The sequence below is a fragment of the Bos grunniens genome, chromosome 12, assembly GCF_055505025.1.
Source record: "Bos grunniens cultivar Pamir isolate PY7600 chromosome 12, Bosgru_T2T1.0, whole genome shotgun sequence".
NCBI classification, from domain to species: Eukaryota; Metazoa; Chordata; class Mammalia; order Artiodactyla; family Bovidae; genus Bos; species Bos grunniens.
Genome location: NC_141176.1, coordinates 34,888,951 through 34,909,107, shown reverse-complemented (window position 1 = coordinate 34,909,107; position 20,157 = coordinate 34,888,951). Strand labels below are relative to the sequence as shown.

General features: G+C 41.7%; 1 protein-coding gene across 2 annotated transcripts in view; it reads left to right on the top strand.

Moving 5' to 3' along the window:
* The window catches only part of SGCG (sarcoglycan gamma), a 41,637-nt gene extending 24,834 nt beyond the window's left edge, over positions 1-16,803 (top strand). For both annotated transcript variants that reach the window (XM_086329733.1, XM_086329734.1), the window contains 4 exons: positions 4,964-5,083; positions 6,383-6,455; positions 13,695-13,818; positions 16,017-16,803. In XM_086329733.1, the coding sequence (XP_086185859.1) occupies positions 4,964-5,083; positions 6,383-6,455; positions 13,695-13,818; positions 16,017-16,190 (491 nt within the window). In that variant the 3' untranslated portion in view covers positions 16,191-16,803. The remainder of the gene's footprint in view (positions 1-4,963; positions 5,084-6,382; positions 6,456-13,694; positions 13,819-16,016) is intronic.
* Positions 16,804-20,157: the final 3,354 nt, after the last annotated feature.

The following is a 20,157-nucleotide window of genomic DNA, read 5'->3' as shown; positions in this document are numbered from 1 at the left end:
CAATCAATACACCGCCAAGGACACAGTAGGTAAGGGATATGGAGACTTAGCAGCAAACATTGGCCCAACAAGTGAAAAACCCTTCACCAATACAATTTCTAATCAATCTTTTAACTACTCAAAGGAATCTGTGTTTAGACAGTTTAGAACATCTCCTGCCTCTCACAGTTGGGAGGCTCTGAACAATCACATGTTGCCGGAAAAAACCTATTCAGGCAGGCTAGAGGACTTCCAAAGGAGTTTGTAGGTTGAAACACTGTCACACCCAAGAATTATTAACTGGAGCTGTAAGCTAACTCTTTTTGCAGAGAGAGGTAGTGGGGGACAGCCCCCCGTAAAGTCAGAGGTGTAGGTGACAGCACAAAGCAGAAAGTAGGCAGACTCTGGTTTTGGGGGTAGATTGCTCGAGAATTTCCAGGGAGACTCCTGAGGCTTGATCCCGCCTTTGCGTATGCCGAGCCTCCTTCCTCATGACCTTTGTCATGGGCGGAGTTCCTCACGCTGGCTACCGGCAGTGATAGAATTCCAGTTGAGCTATTCCAGATCCTGAAAAGTGCTGCACTCAATATGCAATATGCACTCAATATGCAATATGCCGGCTCCCGGCAGACACTGTTTCCACTGTTTCCCCATCTATTTCCCATGAAGTGATGGGACCGGATGCCATGATCTTCATTTTCTGAATGTTGAGCTTTAAGCCAACTTTTTCACTCTCCACTTTCACTTTCATCAAGAGGCTTTTGAGTTCCTCTTCACTTTCTGCCATAAGGGTGGTGTCATCTGCATATCTGAGGTTATTGATATTTCTCCCGGCAATCTTGATTCCAGCTTGTGTTTCTTCCAGTCCAGTGTTTCTCATGATGTACTCTGCATATAAGTTAAATAAACAGGGTGACAATATACAGCCTTGACATACTCCTTTTCCTATTTGGAACCAGTGTGTTGTTCCATGTCCAGTTCTAACTGTTGCTTCCTGACCTGCATACAAATTTCTCAAGAGGCAAGTCCCAAAGAGATATGGCAAATACCGTATGATATCAGTTATATTTTGAATCTAAAAAAAAATTATAAAATATGACACAAGTGATACATACAAAACAAAAACAGGCTCACAGACATAGAGAACAGATTATGGTTGCCATGGGGGAGGGGACTGGGAAGAGGAATGGATTGGGTGGTTGGGGTTAGCTGCTGCTGCTTCTAAGTCGCTTCAGTCGTGTCCAACTCTGTGCGACCCCATAGACGGCAGCCCACCAGGCTCCCCCGTCCCTGGGATTCTCCAGGCAAGAACACTGGAGTGGGTTGCCATTTCCTTCTCCAATGCGTGAAAGTGAAGTCACTCAGTCGTGTCGCACTCTTTGCCACCCCATGGACTGCAGCCTACCAGGCTCCTCCATCCATGGGATTTTCCAGGCAAGAGTACTGGAGTGGGGTGCCAATGCCCTCTCCAGCTGGGGTTAGTAGATGCAAACTATTACCTAGAGAAGGCATGAACAGCAAGGTTCTACTGTATAGCACAGGAAACTATATTCAATATCCTGTAATCAACCATAGGGCTTCCCTGGTGGCTCAGTGGTAAAGAATCCACCTGCCAATTTGTAGGAGATACGGGTTTGATACCTGGGTTGGGAAGATCCCCTGGAGAAGGAAATGGCAACCCACTCCAGTATTCTTGCCTGGAGAATCCCATGAACAGGGGAGCTTGGCGAGCTACAGTCCATGAGGTTACAACATGAAGTTAGACACGACTTAGCAACTAAACAACAAAAACAACAATAAACCGTAATGGAAAAGAATATGAAAATGTGTGTGTGTATATATATATATAACTGAATCACTTTACAGCAGAAGTTACAATATCGTAAATCTACTCTACTTTTAAAAACCCCTTTTTAAAAACAAGGGGTTCATCCACAGTGCTGCTGTAAACAGGACTGGAGCCCTTTCCTCATTATTTAGGTCCATGGACTCATGCGTGTAGATGTAAAAGACTAGCCTAAAGATTAGAGTCAAGCTACACAGATAAGGGTCATTGACTCCAGGCTTATAAAGCTGAACTAAATAATGCAAGATTACTCTAAAAAATTAGTAGAGTGAACTTAACAGCAGTTTTCTACTTCCAGGCCAGTATTTGTCCGGTACCATATTTGCAGCGGTAGAATAAAACCTTCCTAAAGGACTTTGTGCTGTTTGTTTTTAAATGATGCTCTCTTAAGTTAAAGCTAGCATAGTGGGGAGGGGCAACGTTAATGGGGTATATTGTGAGTTAGGGAGAATTTGATTGTGTTTTTACAAGAAAAACCCTTGGGCCAGTTTCACAAACTGAATTCATCAGACCATAAAACCTGCCTTTATTTACTTCCTTTATCTTTTATTTATTTCCCTCTTTGTTTGAAACAAAGCCTTTCATTAGAAATTTTATTTTACCAAATAGCTCTTTCTTCATCATGAAAAAAGTATTTGAGTTTTGTTTCTTAAAGGACGTGGCTGCAAATGAGGGTGATGTGTTCACCTCTAATGCACACCCACTAAGGTTATAAAATCTAGTAGACTATTAATAAGAGTTAGAAGATTTAGTTATAAACAGTTATTTTAAGAGGTGATTTATTCCTATGGCGGGCTTGTTGTCACGTGGAGAACAGTTTCTTTTGAAGTGGAAAACAGAAACATGTTTAAACACTAAACATGTTTCAGTGTCTATATTTTTTATTAAATGAAGATGGAATTTTATTCACCTCTGTGCCTTTGCTGGGGTAGCCCCTCTACCTGGAAAGTCTCATTCTCCCCTCATCAGGGAGACACTGATGCTTCCAGGTCAGCCCAGACATTCTCCTCACAGGGTGTCAGGAATTCCTTGTTGGGTTCTCGCTGGACACTGTCCATGTTCGTCTCATGGCACTTATCACATTGCCCTGGGCTTACATTCTGTTGTCCTCAGTGGACTGTGAATTCCATCTGCATCTCACTCATTCATATATATTAAATTCCTAGCACAGAACTTTGAACATAAAAAACATAAAAGAAATTTGTATTGAATGGGAGAGACTCACTCTCCTGCATTTTCTTTGATTTGACAGTTTGCTTGGCTCTGTTACTCATGAAAACTATGCAGCTAAACTCATTTGTTGAATATTTCAACAATATATATGAAGTAATGGTTACAGAAAAAATAGGTCATTTAGTTGAGCCCTTTTACTTAATAAATTTCCCTCAAATTGTCATATGAACCTGCAGGGAGCTAAACAGTGAACTCTTACTGGATATATTACTCCGGTTTTTTCATCTTGATTTTAAGCTCAAATAACTTCAAATTCATCACTTAATGCAGATCAATGTTTATATGATAAATACATCAGATATATCCGTGACCCAGAAGAGATAAATAGTGACACTGAGTCACAGGGTAACTGAGTTTGGGGGAAAGCTAAGAAGAGCAAAAATACAGGCAACTAACAAAAAATAAAGCGAGCCTTCCTAAAGAGAACAGAGAAAACATAGAGGGGAAAAAAAATCACTTCCACTTTATAACATACGCATACACACACATACACATATTTAAATGAAGCATGTATGTGGAGGGTTTTGAGGTACAGATCAGAATATGTATTGTGACAATATCCAAAACTGATTAATGTATTATTGGAAAACTTCTATTTAATTTCTAGCAGGTCCCCCTCAACTTGAATGAATGCTGTGAGGGACACAGGGACACATACACAAAAGCTTTCAGTTCAGTTCAGTTCAGTCGCTCAGTCGTGTCTGACTCTTTTCGACCACATGAATTGCAGCACGCCAGGCCTCCCTGTCAAGTATCCATTTGACAATAAACTTACTTTTCTAGATAAGACTATAGAGCCAACAAAAGAATTCAGGAACACTTGAACAAATGCTGAATGCTGTGTTCTAGAGAGATTAGTGAAGTAAAGTGAAGTCACTCAGTTGTGTCTGACTCTTTGTGACTGCATGGACTGTAGCCTACCAGACTCCTCTGTCCATTGGATTTTCCAGGCAATAGTCCTGGAGTGGATTGCCATTTCCATCTCCAGGGGATCTTCCCAACCCAGGGATCCAACCCCAGTCTACCACATTGTAGACAGATGTTTTACCGTCTGAGCCACCAGGGCAGACAGGTAATCAAGAGAGATTAATCCAGCGTTAATCCTTCATGCTGGGTTAAGGTGCAGGGTTGGAAGAACAAGAAGCACAGAGAAATTAGGAGACATAGAATGATGTGCACCAATGAGGGAGACTGAACAAGATCTCACCCACCAAACGTACAGCATCACAATGCCTGGCCCTAGAAGCATCCATGAAACAAACATCTGCTGAGTCAGTCATGGGTTGCTCACAGTGGGTCTAAAGTTCATGAGAAAGGAGTCAACTTGGAGGACAAAGTGATGCCCTGTCCCTGACATAGAAGATGTGGAGGAGACAGAAATGTCTGGGATGAAGGGGAAGGGCAGAAGTTGGAGGGTGTATTTCCATGGTGATGTCTGTTTTCTCCAAGGAGTAGGAGGTGAGGGGTAGGGCAGAGGCGAGAATCCGAGTGACTCATTGCCTGGGTTAACTTTGGTCACCGAGATGGTCTTTCACAGATCTCACATTTCAGAAAACAAAATCCTCAGTTGTTGATATGCAAAAGAATAGCAATTTAAGTAATCTGCATAGAAGAATTATATTATTTTTGGCAGGTTTTAAAAACTGGAAAAAATTAATTTTTAAATAATTCATTCATACATATATTTGATATATACTAACACACATGTGACCTAAATTAATTTTAATAAGATTTAGGGTTAAGACTTAAAATTTAATCACAGAATTAAAAAAAATAAACTATTGGTGACAAATCCTAAATGTTTAGTAATTTGGTACTACTGCGTGACAGCACATGTAAAAGTAGAGTTTGTAACACTGCATAGAGTAAACACTTTATAATAAGCTGTTTTAATTAATTCTTTAGGTCCCCAAATGGTAGAGGTCCAGAGTCAGCAGTTTCAGATCCACTCCAAGGATGGCAAGCCACTGTTCACTGTGGATGAAGAGAAAGTCATGGTTGGTACAGATAAACTTCGAGTAACAGGTAGGTATAGCTCTTAATTTTTGATTAAGGAATAATTGACAAACAACATTAGCTTCAGGTATACAGTATGGTGATTCAATATTCATATATATCGTGAAATGATCCACACTAAGTCTAGTTAATGTCCATCACCACACATATTTACAAATTTATTTTCTTGTTATGAGAACTTTTAAGATGCACTGTCTTAGCAACTTTCAAATATACCATACAGTATTATTAACTAGGGGGCTTCCCAGGTGGCTCAGTGGTAAAGAACAAGCCTGCCAATGCAGGAGACTTGGGTTCGATCCCTGAGTCAGGAAAATCCCCTGGAGAAGGAAATGGCAACCCACTCTAGCAGCCTTGCCTGGGAAATTGCATGGACAGAGGAGCCTGGCTGACTGTAGTCCATAGTGTCGCAAAAGACTCGGACAGGACTTAGCGACTAAACAACAGTTGCTTTCTGGTTTTAAAATAAGCCTGAGTAGGAAAGATACGTACACCCCAGTGTTCACGGCAGCACTGTTTATAATAGCCACGATTTGGAAGCAACCTAAGTGTCCATCAACAGAGGAATGGATAAAGATGAGGTATGTATATACAATGGAATCTAACTCAGCCATTAAAAAGAACGAAATAATGCCATTTGCAGTAACATAGATGGACCTAAAGAGTGTTACATTAAATCAAGTAAGTCAGACAGAGAAGAAGAAATATGATATGACATCCCTTATATGTGTAATCTAAACAGAAATGATACAAATGAACTTACTTACAAAACAGAAACAGACTCACAGACTTAGAGAGTGAGTTTATGGTTGCTGGGGGGAGGAGAAGGATGGCGGAAAAGGATACTTAGCGAGTTTGAGATGAACATGTACACACTGCTATATTTAAAATGGATAACCAACAAGGACCTACTGTATAGCCCAGGGAACTCTGTTCAATGTTATGTGGCTGGGAGGGGAGTCTGGGGGAGAATGGATACGTGTATATGTAAGGCTGAGTCCCTTTTCTGTCCACGTGAAACTACCACAACATTGTTCATCGGCTATACCCCAATACAAAATAAAAAGTCAAAACAAACCTGGGTATTTGCAACTGCTTTAAAAATCATATTTTGTTTATAGGAACCTAGTGAAATCGTGGTGTTCTTGGAAAAGTAGGAAAGCAGTTATGCCTATTTTATCCCACAACTCAAACGTCTATACAGTCAACAATCAGAACCTACACGTCCCGTAAAATGCAGTATAGAGGCTTGATCTGTTGGCCGTTGTTTACTTTTGTAAGAATGCTGCACCTTTGGTTTGTGTTTAGGGCCTGAAGGGGCTCTTTTTGAACATTCGGTGGAGACGCCCCTCGTAAGACCCGACCCACCCCAGGACCTCAGGTAAGAGTTTTGTTCAGACGCTTCAGCAGATGCTACCAGGTGGTTCCTCATTCTGATGACCTTCCACCCATGACAGGTCATTTCTGACAGAATCCAGGGGTGAACGTCCTTGTGCGCGTCCCGTCTTCCCGTCTCTGAGACGCAGGCCTGGTGACCAGCCCTGCCCCTGCCCCAGGGCAGCCTGCACTGTTCTGGTAGACTAGTTCCTCCTCCAGGAAACCTCAGGGACTTGGCTAAATGCCACTATTTTATTTATTTTTTCCTAGCTTTTTTTTATTGTGGTAAAAATACGCATATAAAATGTATCATTGTAACCATTTTTAAATGTATAGTTCAGAACATATTTATACTTTACAAACTTAAAAGTTTTGTTTTTTATTTTCTATTATGGTTTACCACAGGATATTGAATATAGTTCCCTGTGCTCTACAGTAAGACCTTTTTGTTTATCCATCCTGTATATAGCAGTTTGCATCTGTTAACCCCAAACTCCCAATCCTTCTCTCCCTCCATCACCACTCTTCCCCTTGACAGCCACAGGTCTGTTCCCTATGTTTGTGGGTCTGTTTGTGTTTAGTAGATGAGTTCATTGTGTCATATTCGAGATTCCACATACAAGTGGCATCATCGATGGCTCAGCAGGTAAAGAATCTGCTTGAGATGCAGGAGACACGGGAGATGCGGGTTTGATCCCTGGGTGGGGAAGATCCCTTGGAGGATGACATGGCAACCCACTCCAATATTCTAGACTATTGCTTGAAAAATCCCATGGACAGAGGAGCCTGGCGGTCTACAGTTCAAAGGGTCGCAATGACTCGGACGTGACTGAGCCCACAGCACACATAAGTGACATCCTATGGCATTTGTTCTTGTCTGACTAGAATATGTACTAGAGAGTAGTATAATCTCTAGGCCCATCCATACAGCTGCATACAGCATTATTTCACTCTTTTGTGTAACTGAATAATATTCCATTGTGTGTGTGTGTGTAAATATACCACAGCATCTTTATCCCTTCACCTGTCGATGGACATTAAGGTGGTTTCCACAGTTTCTGGTTACTGTGAATAGCGTTGCTATTAAAGTAGGGGTGTAAATGCAGCTATTTAAAAATGCTTCATTGACTCCATGTCAGCCATAGGAAAGTCCAGAATGCTCCCGGGGCACTTGGCCTGTGACCTAGTCTCCGTGGGGCCCCCTAGACTGGCACCCTGGGCACCTCTGCTCACTCGTCCTGAGACCCAGCAGCAGCCAGCCCCAAGCTCCACACTCCCACACACCTTGTCCCACCTGACTGGGGTGCCCCTCCTGACCTTGGACACCCATGGACGTCTCCTTGTCCTCATGCTTCGGCTCACCAACCCATCGTTCTTCCCTGAAAATCATCAGCTGAGGTAAAACAATGGCACCTTTTAGAGAAAGAGAATTGTGTCCTATACGGGCTTAAAATGTCCAAAAGGCATTCTCAGAAATTTCAGTTTACATTACATTTTTAAAATATGTGCACTGTGAGTAGAGACAAGAGCATTACAAAACTGAGAACGTGATGAATCCATATATGCAAAGAAATTGGAAAACTTTGATATATCTTTTTTCATCTGTGGCAAAATGCACATAAATTTTACCTTCTTAACCACTTTTAAACATACAGTTCAAAAGCCTATGGCAGGCTCATTGTTGTCAACCATCCCTACCTCCAGTCGCCAGAATTCTTTACGTCTTGCAAAACTGAAACTCCACGCCCCTTAAACACTAACTCCTGTCCCCTTCCCCAGGCCCTGCACGCCACCACCCTGCCCTGTGTGTCTATGGGTCTGAGGGCTCTCGGCACGTTGTTTAAGTGGGATCGTACAGTATGTGTCCTTTTGTGACTGGCACAATATCCTCAACCTTTGGTATATCTCTATGCAATATCAGAATGTATAAAATCACCTCGTCCCATATGTGTTTATTCTTTATACAGAGTCTCTGTGTGCCTGTGTGTATTTCACCGTATCACTGGCTACTGAATGTCCTTTACTGCTGTAACTGTTTATTCCAATAGTGTATTTGTGCTTTATAACAAAAACAAACAGTAGTTTTAAAAACAACTGTCTTCAAGTCTACAGTGTCACTTAAAGTCACATTTAGAATTTGAACTGGAAAAATATTCAGGTCAACTAGCACATTCTAATATATTATGTATAATAGGGGAATAATGTACAGTAGGAACCCCAGCTTTACAAACAAGCCTGGTGACCTTGGCCAAACTAACCCTTTGAGGCTATATTTCATCATAAAACATTGGTAGTATTATATATCTCAGTATTCTGGGGAAGATTTAATAAGCTATGAAGTTAGAAATGTTTTGTAAACTGAAAGTGGAATACAAATAATCATTTTTATTATCATTATTATACCAACTAGATATTCATACCAAATGGAATTGGAGTTAGGAAATTTGGCGTTTCACTTAATGTTAATGTCTAATTAAACATTAATCTAAAGCAAGTGAGAGTTCAATTCATCTTACCCACTTAGAGAACATTTGCAGCATAAAATTAGATTGTGACTATAATTAAATTGTAACAGTTTCATTGATTTTGATAAAGGACCATGAGATCAATATTAGGGAAGAAGAACATTTTATCTTTGTAGGAAAGAAACATGATTCAATCTCTTAAAAAAATAATGCCATGAGAAAAATTTTGTTATTAAAAATAATATAAATTGTAGAGCTGCCAAACCACTCTTTGCAGTGAACGTCACTGTTTTAAAAGTATGGGCCTCATTATTAAACAATTCGTCTTACATTTTTCCCTTTAGGAAATAAATTTTCTGGCTTCTACAGCAGGCCTTTCAGTATTCTCTGGCTTTCTAAAACGTGACACTAAGGGAACATTCCATAACCCAAGTGTTACAACCAGAGGGACTGAGAACATAATGAAATTATAAGGAATTGCTTGAGGAATGGGGTTTGGATGGAAGACATGAACTAACAGGTTTCAAATGCCTGCCACCACCAGGAAATGCGTCTGTACTGTCACATAATTTCTCTCGTTTCCTCGTCAGTTCGACCTGAAAAGCATCAACTCAATCCCCATTTTACAAAAGAGAACACTGAGCTCAAGGTAGGAGCACATTCTAAGACACAAAGGAAAAAAGGCAGCCAAATGATGATTCAACAGCTCTGGCTCCAAAGCCAGTGTACGCTGTGTTCCCACCTTCCACCACGCAGGGGAAGCCTTTAGTGATTCACTCCCTGATTTACCACCAGACTCTGCTGACTGAGTGCATGAGAGCTGTACTGTCTTCTGTGAGTTTGTGCTATCACCTGTCCTTCCCTTTTTATGTCTATGTCTAGTAGGATTACTATTCCTGGCCTGAGTAAAAGGAGATCGATTCTGGAATATCTTAACTGACCTATGAAAGCTTTGTGGATGTTGTTGGGTTAAGATCATGAAGATCATTTATAAAAAGACCTCTGAAATATACATGTTTAAATATCACAATTTAAATTTTGGTATTTGCTCAAATGGTAGTTATGAAAGCATAACAGTTATTTTCTTTAAGAAAAGTATATAATTGACTTGTATTTAAGCTAGATTTACATTTCTTACGGCAAGGTCATCCTCAAGAGAAGCATGAACTGTAACATACCATTTTAAAGCTAATTCTCATTTATGCATGATATAATTCAATCTTTTTTTAAAAAATTCAGCAAAAATGTATAAAGTGTGTTTACATGCCAGAGTCTATATAGATGCTGGTTCCACAGTGATAAAAGGCATGGTCCCTAACCTTAGTGAGTTTAGAGTCTGTTGGAAGAAAGAAATGTGCAAACAAGTTACAATGACATCATTCATTGTGATGAAGGTGCAAAACGATAGTGAGGGCGTAGGAGAAAAGAGTCTAACTCTTCCTAGGGTGATCTGAGATGAAGTCACAGATAGGAAAGCTCTTGAACGGAAACTTAAGGCATCAGTAGATGTGGATGCAGTGGGGCGAACTGCAAAGCCCCTACAGTCCAGTAGGGATGTGATGGTGGAAACCATGCCCAGGACACAGTAACAGATATGTTTCTTCATTAGATCAGTAAAATGAACAGACATGGAAGTATTTGTTCCCATTTCAAACACTTGTAAATGTTGGTTTCCTTAGTACAGTTCATAAATATAAGTAGAAACCAAGGAAGCCCATTCATTCCCCGGTCCCAGTAATCAAGTAGAAAATTCATGGTCATTGCATGTGTCACTCAGTCGTGTCTGACTCTTTGCAAACCCATGGACTGTGACCCACCAGGCTCCTCTGTCCATGGGATTCTCCAGACCAGAATACTGCAGTGGGTTGCCATGCTCTCCTCCAGGGGATCCTCCCAATCCAGGGATCAAAGCCAGGTCTCGTGCATCTCCTGCATTGCAGGCGGGCTCTTCACCACTGGCACTACCGGGGAAGCCCATGGTGGAGTGGAAGCTAAGTCAGGGGTACTTAAGGGGAAAGCAGGATTCCACGGAGACCAGGGGCTGGGACTTGAATATTTTATGGAGACTGAGATTCCAAGCTACAACCCAGTGTGTATGAAATACCCAGAGATATCTCATAGATCTTGAGAAGATATTTCAGCGTCTGGTAGGACTAAGCACACACGCGCGTGCACACACACACAGGAACACACACATATGCATACACACATACATACACACACACCCTCTCAGAGTTTTTCTCTCTCACCATTTCTCTGTCTGTTCTTGCTTATTTTTCCATGTGAACGTTAGGTCTTTGATATCTGACCATGCTGAACGCATTCATGGAAATGTGTACTTCAGAGCATTCTCATCTTAGCCTTTTTGGTAATATGGGTCTAAACCTGTGCTGAATTGAAATGTTTCATCTTCAAGGATAGAAATGATGCAGAGGGGAGGAAGTCTGCTTCTGGGAGCATCGCATTATGAGAACATTAACAACTAGTCATTGGTCCTGTTGAGGTCACTTGTGGTTTGAGAATGACCCTGGAAATGGACTCACCTTCACCAGGGTCCCTGAAATGGGCCCAGTGGTGCAGGGTACTCACACCCTCCTCCTTCCCCTCTGCTGTCTTCCATCAGTCCAGGCAGGAAAGACGCAGGCAGTTAGCAGTGGCCAGAAGGTGCCTCCATCAGCAGACCAGGCTCAGTGTGTTTCCCCCAACACCTAAACCCAACAGAACTTGACCAATACATTCCAGGAATATCTCTGCTTCTAACACTCAAAGTCATATTTTAACATGTATAACAGGTCAGATCTTACATACTGAGAGGGACATAAGAAAAGGGAGCTTTATTTTCCATAACAAATAGTGGTAGATGAGAAAACCTGCCAATTAAAGGTAGTAATCCACCTGACTTAAAGGTTGATCAGTACCACTTAGTCATAAAAAAGAACGAAATAATGTCATTTGCAGCAACATGGATACAACTAGAGATTATCATACTAAGTCAAGTAAGCCAAACAGAGAAAGACAAATAATATAGGATATCACTTATATGTGGAATCTAAAATATGACGCAAATGAAACTGTCTGTGAAACAGACTTAAGGACATAAAGAATAGACTGGTGGGTGCCAAGCAGGTTGGGGGAGGGAAGGATTGGGAATTTGGGATTAGCAGATGCAGATTATTATATATAGGATGGATAAGCAACAAGGTCCTACCGTGTAGCATAGAGAACTGTACTCAGTATTCTGTGATAAATTATAATGGAACAGAATATAAAAGATTTTATATATATATATATATAATGTATAACCAAGTCACTTTTCTAAGCAGCCAAAATTAATTAACACAACATTGTAAATCAACTGTACTTCAATTAAGAAATTATTTTAAATGTCGATCAGTCACTTCAGATGCACATTCATTACCAGGCACTTCTCACCTCTTAAATGCTACCCTTTCCTTCTCCTACCACCTGCACCCTACTCTGACACTGCAGTGGGATGGGTCCTCTTCTCCTTCTCGTGGATCTTTAAACATTCCAAGCAAGTCAGCCTTTCGCCTTTTGGTTGAGTCAGGCTGGAGCAGCTGAAAAGCCTGTCCAGTGATCCTGTTGGGCCATCTGGTGGAAATGCCATCAGTCGTTTCCAGGCAGAAGCAAATAAGAGAAGTTCCCTGCTCCTGTGTTCCTGGTTCTGTATCTGTGTTTGACTAAATCACAAGGAGATGCTGCTGAATCTTACAGAAACAAGGCCTGCTGAGGCCAGTCTCAACCCTGTCTATAAACTCCATTAGTTAATCATTTTTCCAGGAGAAATTGCTGCATGTGCCCTGTAATCTTCCTAAATGGAAAAATAAAAAAGCAGACAACAAAGTCCAAACTTTTGTGAACATGTAGCAAATGAATGTGTTGCCCTTAAATTTCTCTTTTTCCCAAAGAAGTTTGGGTTTGGACTTAAAAAAAAAAAGTTTTCCAGAGATATTCACCAGTAGCACTTTCTTCTGGTGTGGCGTGCCAGACCACTGACCACGCTGTCCGGAGCTGCCGCACAGGGCTGGGATGGTCTAACATTTGCATCAGTTTTCAGAGGATATTAATTTCATAGATTCTCATTGATGGGAAGTTAATTTCTTTACTCCACTTTATTTCTGGATTTATCAATGAAAATCAACCCTGAATATTCACTGAAAGGACTGATGCTGGAGCTGAAGCTCCAATACTTTGGCCACCTGATGGGAAGAGCTGACTCACTGGAAAAGACCCTGATGCTGGGAAAGATTGAAGGCAGGAGGAGAAGGGGACGACAGAGGATGAGATGGTTGGATGGCATCACTGACTCAATGGACATGAGTTAGAGCAAACCTGGGAGATAGTGAAGGATAGAGGACCCTGGAATGCTACAGTCCATGGGGTTGCAAAGAGCTGGACATGACTTAGTGACTGAACAGCAGCTGTTCAGTCCAACCCCCTGGACTGCAGCATGCCAGGCTCCCATGTATGGCAAAAACCACAGTATTATAAAGGAATTAGCATCTAATTAAAATAAATTAATTAAAAAAATTTTTTTAAAGAATGAATGAATATACTATATATCTTACTGATACATATTCTCTATATGTCTCTATCTCTATTGGAAGATACTATGTCTTACTGATTATATTCTCTAAGATTTATGTTCTCTAAGAATATAATAAGTAAAATATATAGTATATTTTCCATTGGTTTGGAGATTCCTGAGGTGGCTGTTTTTTATGCCATTTTTTCTTGGTTTCCTTCCCTCATTTCAGACTAGAATCCCCGACACGGAGTCTCAGCATGGACGCCCCCAAAGGCATTCACATTCAAGCCCCTGCGGGGAAGATCGAGGCCCTTACCCAGATGGACATCGTTCTTCAGAGCAGTGATGGGACGGTGAGTCCATCGGATGGTGCGTGGTGGGTGCTCCCATTGTACAAGCCTCATGTCTACTAAGTAATGATGACATTCACGTCCAATAAGGCATCAGCAAATTACAGTTTGCAAAGAGACGTCATGAAAGGCATCACAGAAAATGTGAAAGAAGGAAAAAAATTAACACTGAAAGAAAAGCCAAAAAAGGTTAAAAGCAGTCTGTTGGATCCAGACTGCTTTCTTTGGCATTTGTACTATCAAGTCTCCTGTTGTTTTCAGCTTTGAAAAAGTCCTGGACATTCAGAGCTCGCAAAGAATGTCCATCCTGCCACTTCCTAGTGACCCTCTCGGTAGAACTGTCCCTGGGGGTCACCTGTAAGGGATAACTCTTTATTTTTTTTTTTTTTTTACCACCCAGGGTGCTCGCTCACATCAAGTCCTGGTTCAGTGAAAGTCAAATATGAAAAATAAGAGTTGCAATAAAGAAAACTCTGGAACCTCCAGTCCAGAAATAAAACATCCCTGATAAGAGTCCCTCTCAGAATGGGCAGCAAGGCACAGGCTCCCTATTATTTATTGATCCTTCTAGTGTAAAATCAATTCGCCAATTACCTGTTTGAATCAGGGACATTAACAGGCCTCTCTGGGCCTCTCTCCTCATTTGTCAAGTACCGGAAATAGTATCTACTTCACTATGTCACAGGGCTAAGAGACATCAATGCAGAAAGATAATTTTGAACTGATACTAATTTAACATTAAGAGAGGGTGTGGTTGAGGCTGCAGAGGGAGACCACAGGAGGTAGGTTCAGCCCTGGCTTGGCAAGATCCCCTGGAGAATGGAATGTCAACCCAAGTATTCCTGCCTGGGAAATCCCATGGACAGAGGAGCCTGGGCCCGCTATAGCCCATGTGTCACAAAGAGTCTCACACAACTTAGTAACTAACAGCAGCAGCAGCAAAGCATTAGACAATAACCTATATAGGTTCTGCTCCAAAAAACATAAGACCATTTGACTTCCTGCTCTGACGGTGACTCAGACCCCAGGGCAAAGCCTGCCTGCCATGCACTTGTACTGTCACTCTGCACTTCACCCAGAGACGTCAGCATCCCAGGATGCCAGTGTATTCAGAGCTTGGCCTGACGGGACCAGAGCCACATAAAACAAAGGTGGGATTCAACCTTGTTGGCGAGGAAGAACATGGGAGCTTCCCAAACATAGTTTAGTTCATTCTGATGAGTGAGCACCCTGCCAGGGCTCAGGCTTGGTTGCTCTGTACTATGACTCTAATTTCTTTTAGCTGTCACAGATTTCCAAAACTCAATCAACAGCCATTTGTGTGCATCTTGGTTCAACTAAACCTCTCTAGGAACAAATCCCATGGATGGAGGAGCCTGGTGGGCTGCAGTCCATGGGGTCGCTAGAGTCGGACACAACTGAGCGACTTCACTTTCACTTTTCACTTTCATGCATTGGAGAAGGAAATGGAAACCCACTGCAGTGTTCTTGCCTGGAGAATCCCAGGGACGGGGAAGCCTGGTGGGCTGCCGTCTATGGGGTCGCACAGAGTCGGACACAAGTAAAGCGACTTAGCAGCAGCAGCAGGAACAAAAGTCCAGTGGGTCCCCTTTTATTTTAGTTGTCTGTCACCTGCTTCCTGTATCTAATAGAAGGCAACAGAGTTGCAAATAAAATTTTAAAAGCTGGAGAAATGGTTGCTAGCCATTATGATGAATTTAATTGCCTCTCCTAGGAAAATAATATCATGAGCAATTCCAGCATTCACACGGTAAAATGAATAAGATGAGTCAACTTCTGCGGCTTGTATTTTATCCTAATAGAAGGAGAAGTTGAAGGTCAAAGTGGAACACAAAGTCAATGTGAATCAAAAAATGGTATTTATTTTGGCCAGATAACTCTGAAAGGTCTTCAAGGAGTGTCACATCATACACTTTCCTAGCTGGCCTAGTGTAATGAGTAAAAGAAAAAAAAAAAGACTTCCCTCCAGTTCCTAAGGAATATTTATCCCCACTGCCCAGATGGAAACTAGAAATAGGCTTTGAAAGAATCAGGTCATCGTAATGTGACTTCAGCCAAGGCAGGTGCCTGCTTCATTTTCTATGCAGAGAAAGAACTTGGAACATTTGGTGCATTTGAGTTTTGTGTTTGTCATGTTCCCTCCCCCTTGACCACGTCTTGTCTCGCTCTCTCCCAAGCAGGTTGTGCTCGACGCGGAAACTGTGTGTTTGCCGGAGCTGGCTCTCGGGAGCCAGGGGCCCGCGGGCAGCTCCCAGGGGCTCTACGAGGTCTGTGTGTGTCCGGATGGGAAGCTCTACCTGTCTGTGGCTGGCATGGGTACCACATGCCACGAACACAGTCACCTCTGCCTCTAAACCATCAGCATCGCCCAGGGAGCACCTTCTGTGTCTCGGTACGCTCGGTAGTGCAGACCTCAGCCTTCCCAGCAGGAGCCACTCGACAACAGTGAGCTGAGTTTGCGTGTGGGAGTTTGAAAGGAGCTCAAACGTACGACTGAAAATGTTCCCATGAAACTCTGTGATCTCAGAGTGGACCTTAGACACAGAAGTCCAAGGATCAGAAGAAGTGTTGATCCCACCAGACGGGCTCGTTGCCATGATAACCAATGTGACTTTCCCTGTCCTGTGTGTGTCGGTCTGTGATGGGATGTCAGGCTGCTGTGTGGAATGGATGCATGGATGCGTGGTTCTCAGCTGGGGACCTCTGACCTCCCGTGAGAGTAGTCTGAGTCCTGCCCAGCTGCCCCAGAGTTCTCTGAGGTTTTCCACTGTGTCACTCAATCCTGCAGGAGCTGTATTCATTTCAACACAAAGTGTGTCTGGTTTCAGAAGAAAATCTTCAAGTTTTAAAGGGATGTTCAGATTGATTAGTCTTTCAGAATGTGGTCAGGGAGTAAATTGTACACAACTGATCATGTTTCTTTATATAGTCCATAAGCAATAAAAATCAACCTACATTTTTCATAGACTTCACCGTGTGTGTTACTTTCTTTAATCCTCACAACTCTTTGAGTTCAGTACTGTTTTTCCCCCAGTTGCTGGTGATAAAAAAAAAAAAAAAAGGTTCAGATGAGTCAAGTCACAGGTCACCCAGTATCTACTAAAATTAAACTCAACTGGACCCTAACATTTCAACATCAGTTTCCACTTTGGAAAACTTTGATCTGTGTCTCACTGCACCTGCATCACCTGTTTACCTGATACCTGCACAGACGGGCTGATGCCTACATGAAAGGTGGAGAAACTAAAGTCAAGGGGAGTTTTGTCACCCACCAAGACGGCCCCACGAGCTGGTGGGGGCTCGCCGCTGCCCAGCCCGCGTGCTCACCTCACAGGAGAGGTGAGGGACCGGGGGTGGAGTGGCGCTTCACCGAGTCACTGCTCACAGTTGCCGTCCTTGGCTGTGTGATCTGTATATGAATACAGTGGACGCACACACTGAACCCATGAATGCTCTGGTTTTGTGGTTTTACTTACACGGTGGAATGCCTTCATCACACCGAAGGCCAGGTGTTGGTTTTGATGTCTGTTTTACTGATCGTTCCCGTTAGAATCCCCACACGGCACAAGACGTGGTGGGACCAACAGCACTGCAACTTTCCCATTAAAGGATTTATGACTAGAAATACAACATCGGTTTCATTTTCCACAGTCTCAGAACTGAGAGAAAAGTGGTCTTTATTTCTAATGCTGTCTTAACAAGGTGTTAACAATGCAACCCATTCCTAACAGTTTCTTAATATTTAAATTACTGGTATTATAAACATTTGAAATTATTAATACAAAATAAAATACAAATTAAAATTTTAAAAATACAGTGTGTCCTAATCAGTTAAGAGCAAACTCAACTCTGAATATAACACTCCTAGTTTCAGGGTATTGGGAGGGTGGGGACTTAGATTATTTAAATAAGTATTTGCCTTTTCCATCTAGTTAAGTCCTGATTTTTAGAATTAATGTCTGCTTTCTTGCTGTGACACTCCTGTTGTCATAGTAGTGTTGTCATTTTTGTGTCATATTTACTCTCTTATACCATGTTTGTGCAGGAAAAAAAGTCTTCCAACCCAATTGATGTAGATGGGTTCTCATAGAATGTGTGTACATGTCCAAAAAAATGATGTCGATGATAAAGCAAAGTCAAAAAAAAAAAGAAACAAAGGACGGGGAATAAACATTTTAAATGTATAGATCAGTCTTATGGACTCCGTGGGAGAGGGAGAGGGTGGGGAGATTTGGGAGAATGGCATTGAAACATGTATAATATCATGTATGAAACGAGTCGCCAGTCCAGGTTCGATGCACGATACTGGATGCTTGGGGCTGGTGCGCTGGACAACCCAGAGGGAAGGTATGGGGAGGGAGGAGGGAGGAGGGTTCAGGATGGGGAACACAGGTATACCTGTGGCGGATTCATTTCGATATTTGGCAAAACTAATACAATATTGTAAAGTTTAAAAATAAAATAAAATTTAAAAAAAATAAAAAATAAAAAACTGTAAACAGAAAAAAATAAATAAGTAAACATAAGACATGACATCATAAAACTCCTAGAAGAGATTACAGGCAAAACATTCTCTGACATAAATTGTACCAATGTTTTCTTAGGTTAATCTTCCAAGGCAATCAAAAATAAAAGCAAAAACAAATGGGACCTAATGAAATTTACAAGCTTTTATTCAACAATGGAAACCATAAACAAAATGAGAAGGCAACCTATGGACTGGCAGAAAATATTTACAAATGATACAACCAACAAGGGCTTAATTTCAAAAATATACAAACAATTCATACAACTCAATAACAAAAAACCAAACAGTGCAATCAAAAAATGGAATACTACTCAGCCATAAAAAGCCATAAAAAAGAGTGAAATAATGCCATTCACAGCAATCTAGATGCAACTAGAGATTATAATACTAAGTGCAGTAACTCAGAAATAGACAAATACCATGTGATATCACTTATATGTGGAATCTAAAATATGACACAACCAAACCTATCTGTGAAACAGAAGCAGACTCTCATGGACATGGAGAACAGACTTTTTGCTAAGGCAGAGGGGGATTGGGGAAGGGTTGGAGTGGGAGGTTGGAGTTAGCAGGTATAAATTATTAAATATGTGGAATGGATAAACAACAGCACCCTAATATATAACACAGAGAACTAAATTCAGTATCCTATGATAATCCATAATGGAAAAGAATATGAAAAAAAAGAATGTGTATATACATATATATGTAAAATGAAACCACATTGCTGTATAGCAGAAATTAACACAACACTGTAAATCAACTATATTTCAATTTAAAAAAAAGAAATTTATCATATAAAATTATTAAAAATAAAAAATAAATAAATAAAAGGTGTAAATCCAAACTTTTGTTTCTAGCTGCATTCTCCAGAGTGATGAGGAATTTCTCCTTGGTTACAACACAGACTTTCAGATGGGCTGTATTCTAGACTGTACTGCATAAACCTACCGTGTTAAGTACATTATACAGTGTAGTTGAAATCTCCACCGAAGGGGCGAGGCCATGCTAGGAGCACCCACAACGAGGCACATACCCAGAGAGCACTACACACCAAGTGGCTGCGACCACTGACTATCGGTTGATACTTTAGGGACCTTGAAAAACAGTCTTTATTTCTTTTCCAATTTCCGAACCGACTGAGAAGCAGACACAAGTCAAAAAATGAAGATCAAAATGTCAGCTTTAATAGTAAAGTTAGATTTGCAGCAAACTAGACTTGCTAAGACCTTTCAGTGGAGCAAACGTGAACCTCTCAACCCCTCCCAGGCTCCGCAGCTCCTACAGGGCTCAGGTTCCCCCCTCGGGCACCCCCCAGGTCAGTCTCTGCCCGTGGGGGACAGGGTGGGAGCTCTTCTGAAGAGCAGAGCCATCCCCGGCATGGAGCCAGCGAGGCTCGGTTCCTTGCACTGTTTGTCCCCACCATTCCCTGATCTAACACATCACGGCTCACTGGGCTTCAGTCTTCTCTGTAACTGCCACTGCACACTGGCTGTGGTTTGAAAACCAAGTGAACTTTGGGTCGGGCATAAACAAGCAGGTGGAATAAGAGGGTAAAAAGGGCACGGAGTAGAAAGTGAATTTTGAGCTGAATAGTCAGTGCAGCTTCAGTTTTTGTCCTGGGCTTTGTATCCAGGGCCTTAACAAACACAAGAGAAAGAAGCAGAGATTTTAAGCACGTGGTTCCTCTTTTTAAATAAAATGTAACGCACGTTGGCTCTGGTATCCATGTCCCCCCAGGCTCTCCCATGCCTTGACAGCACAGGCCTGGGACTAGCTTCCTAACCAATGGA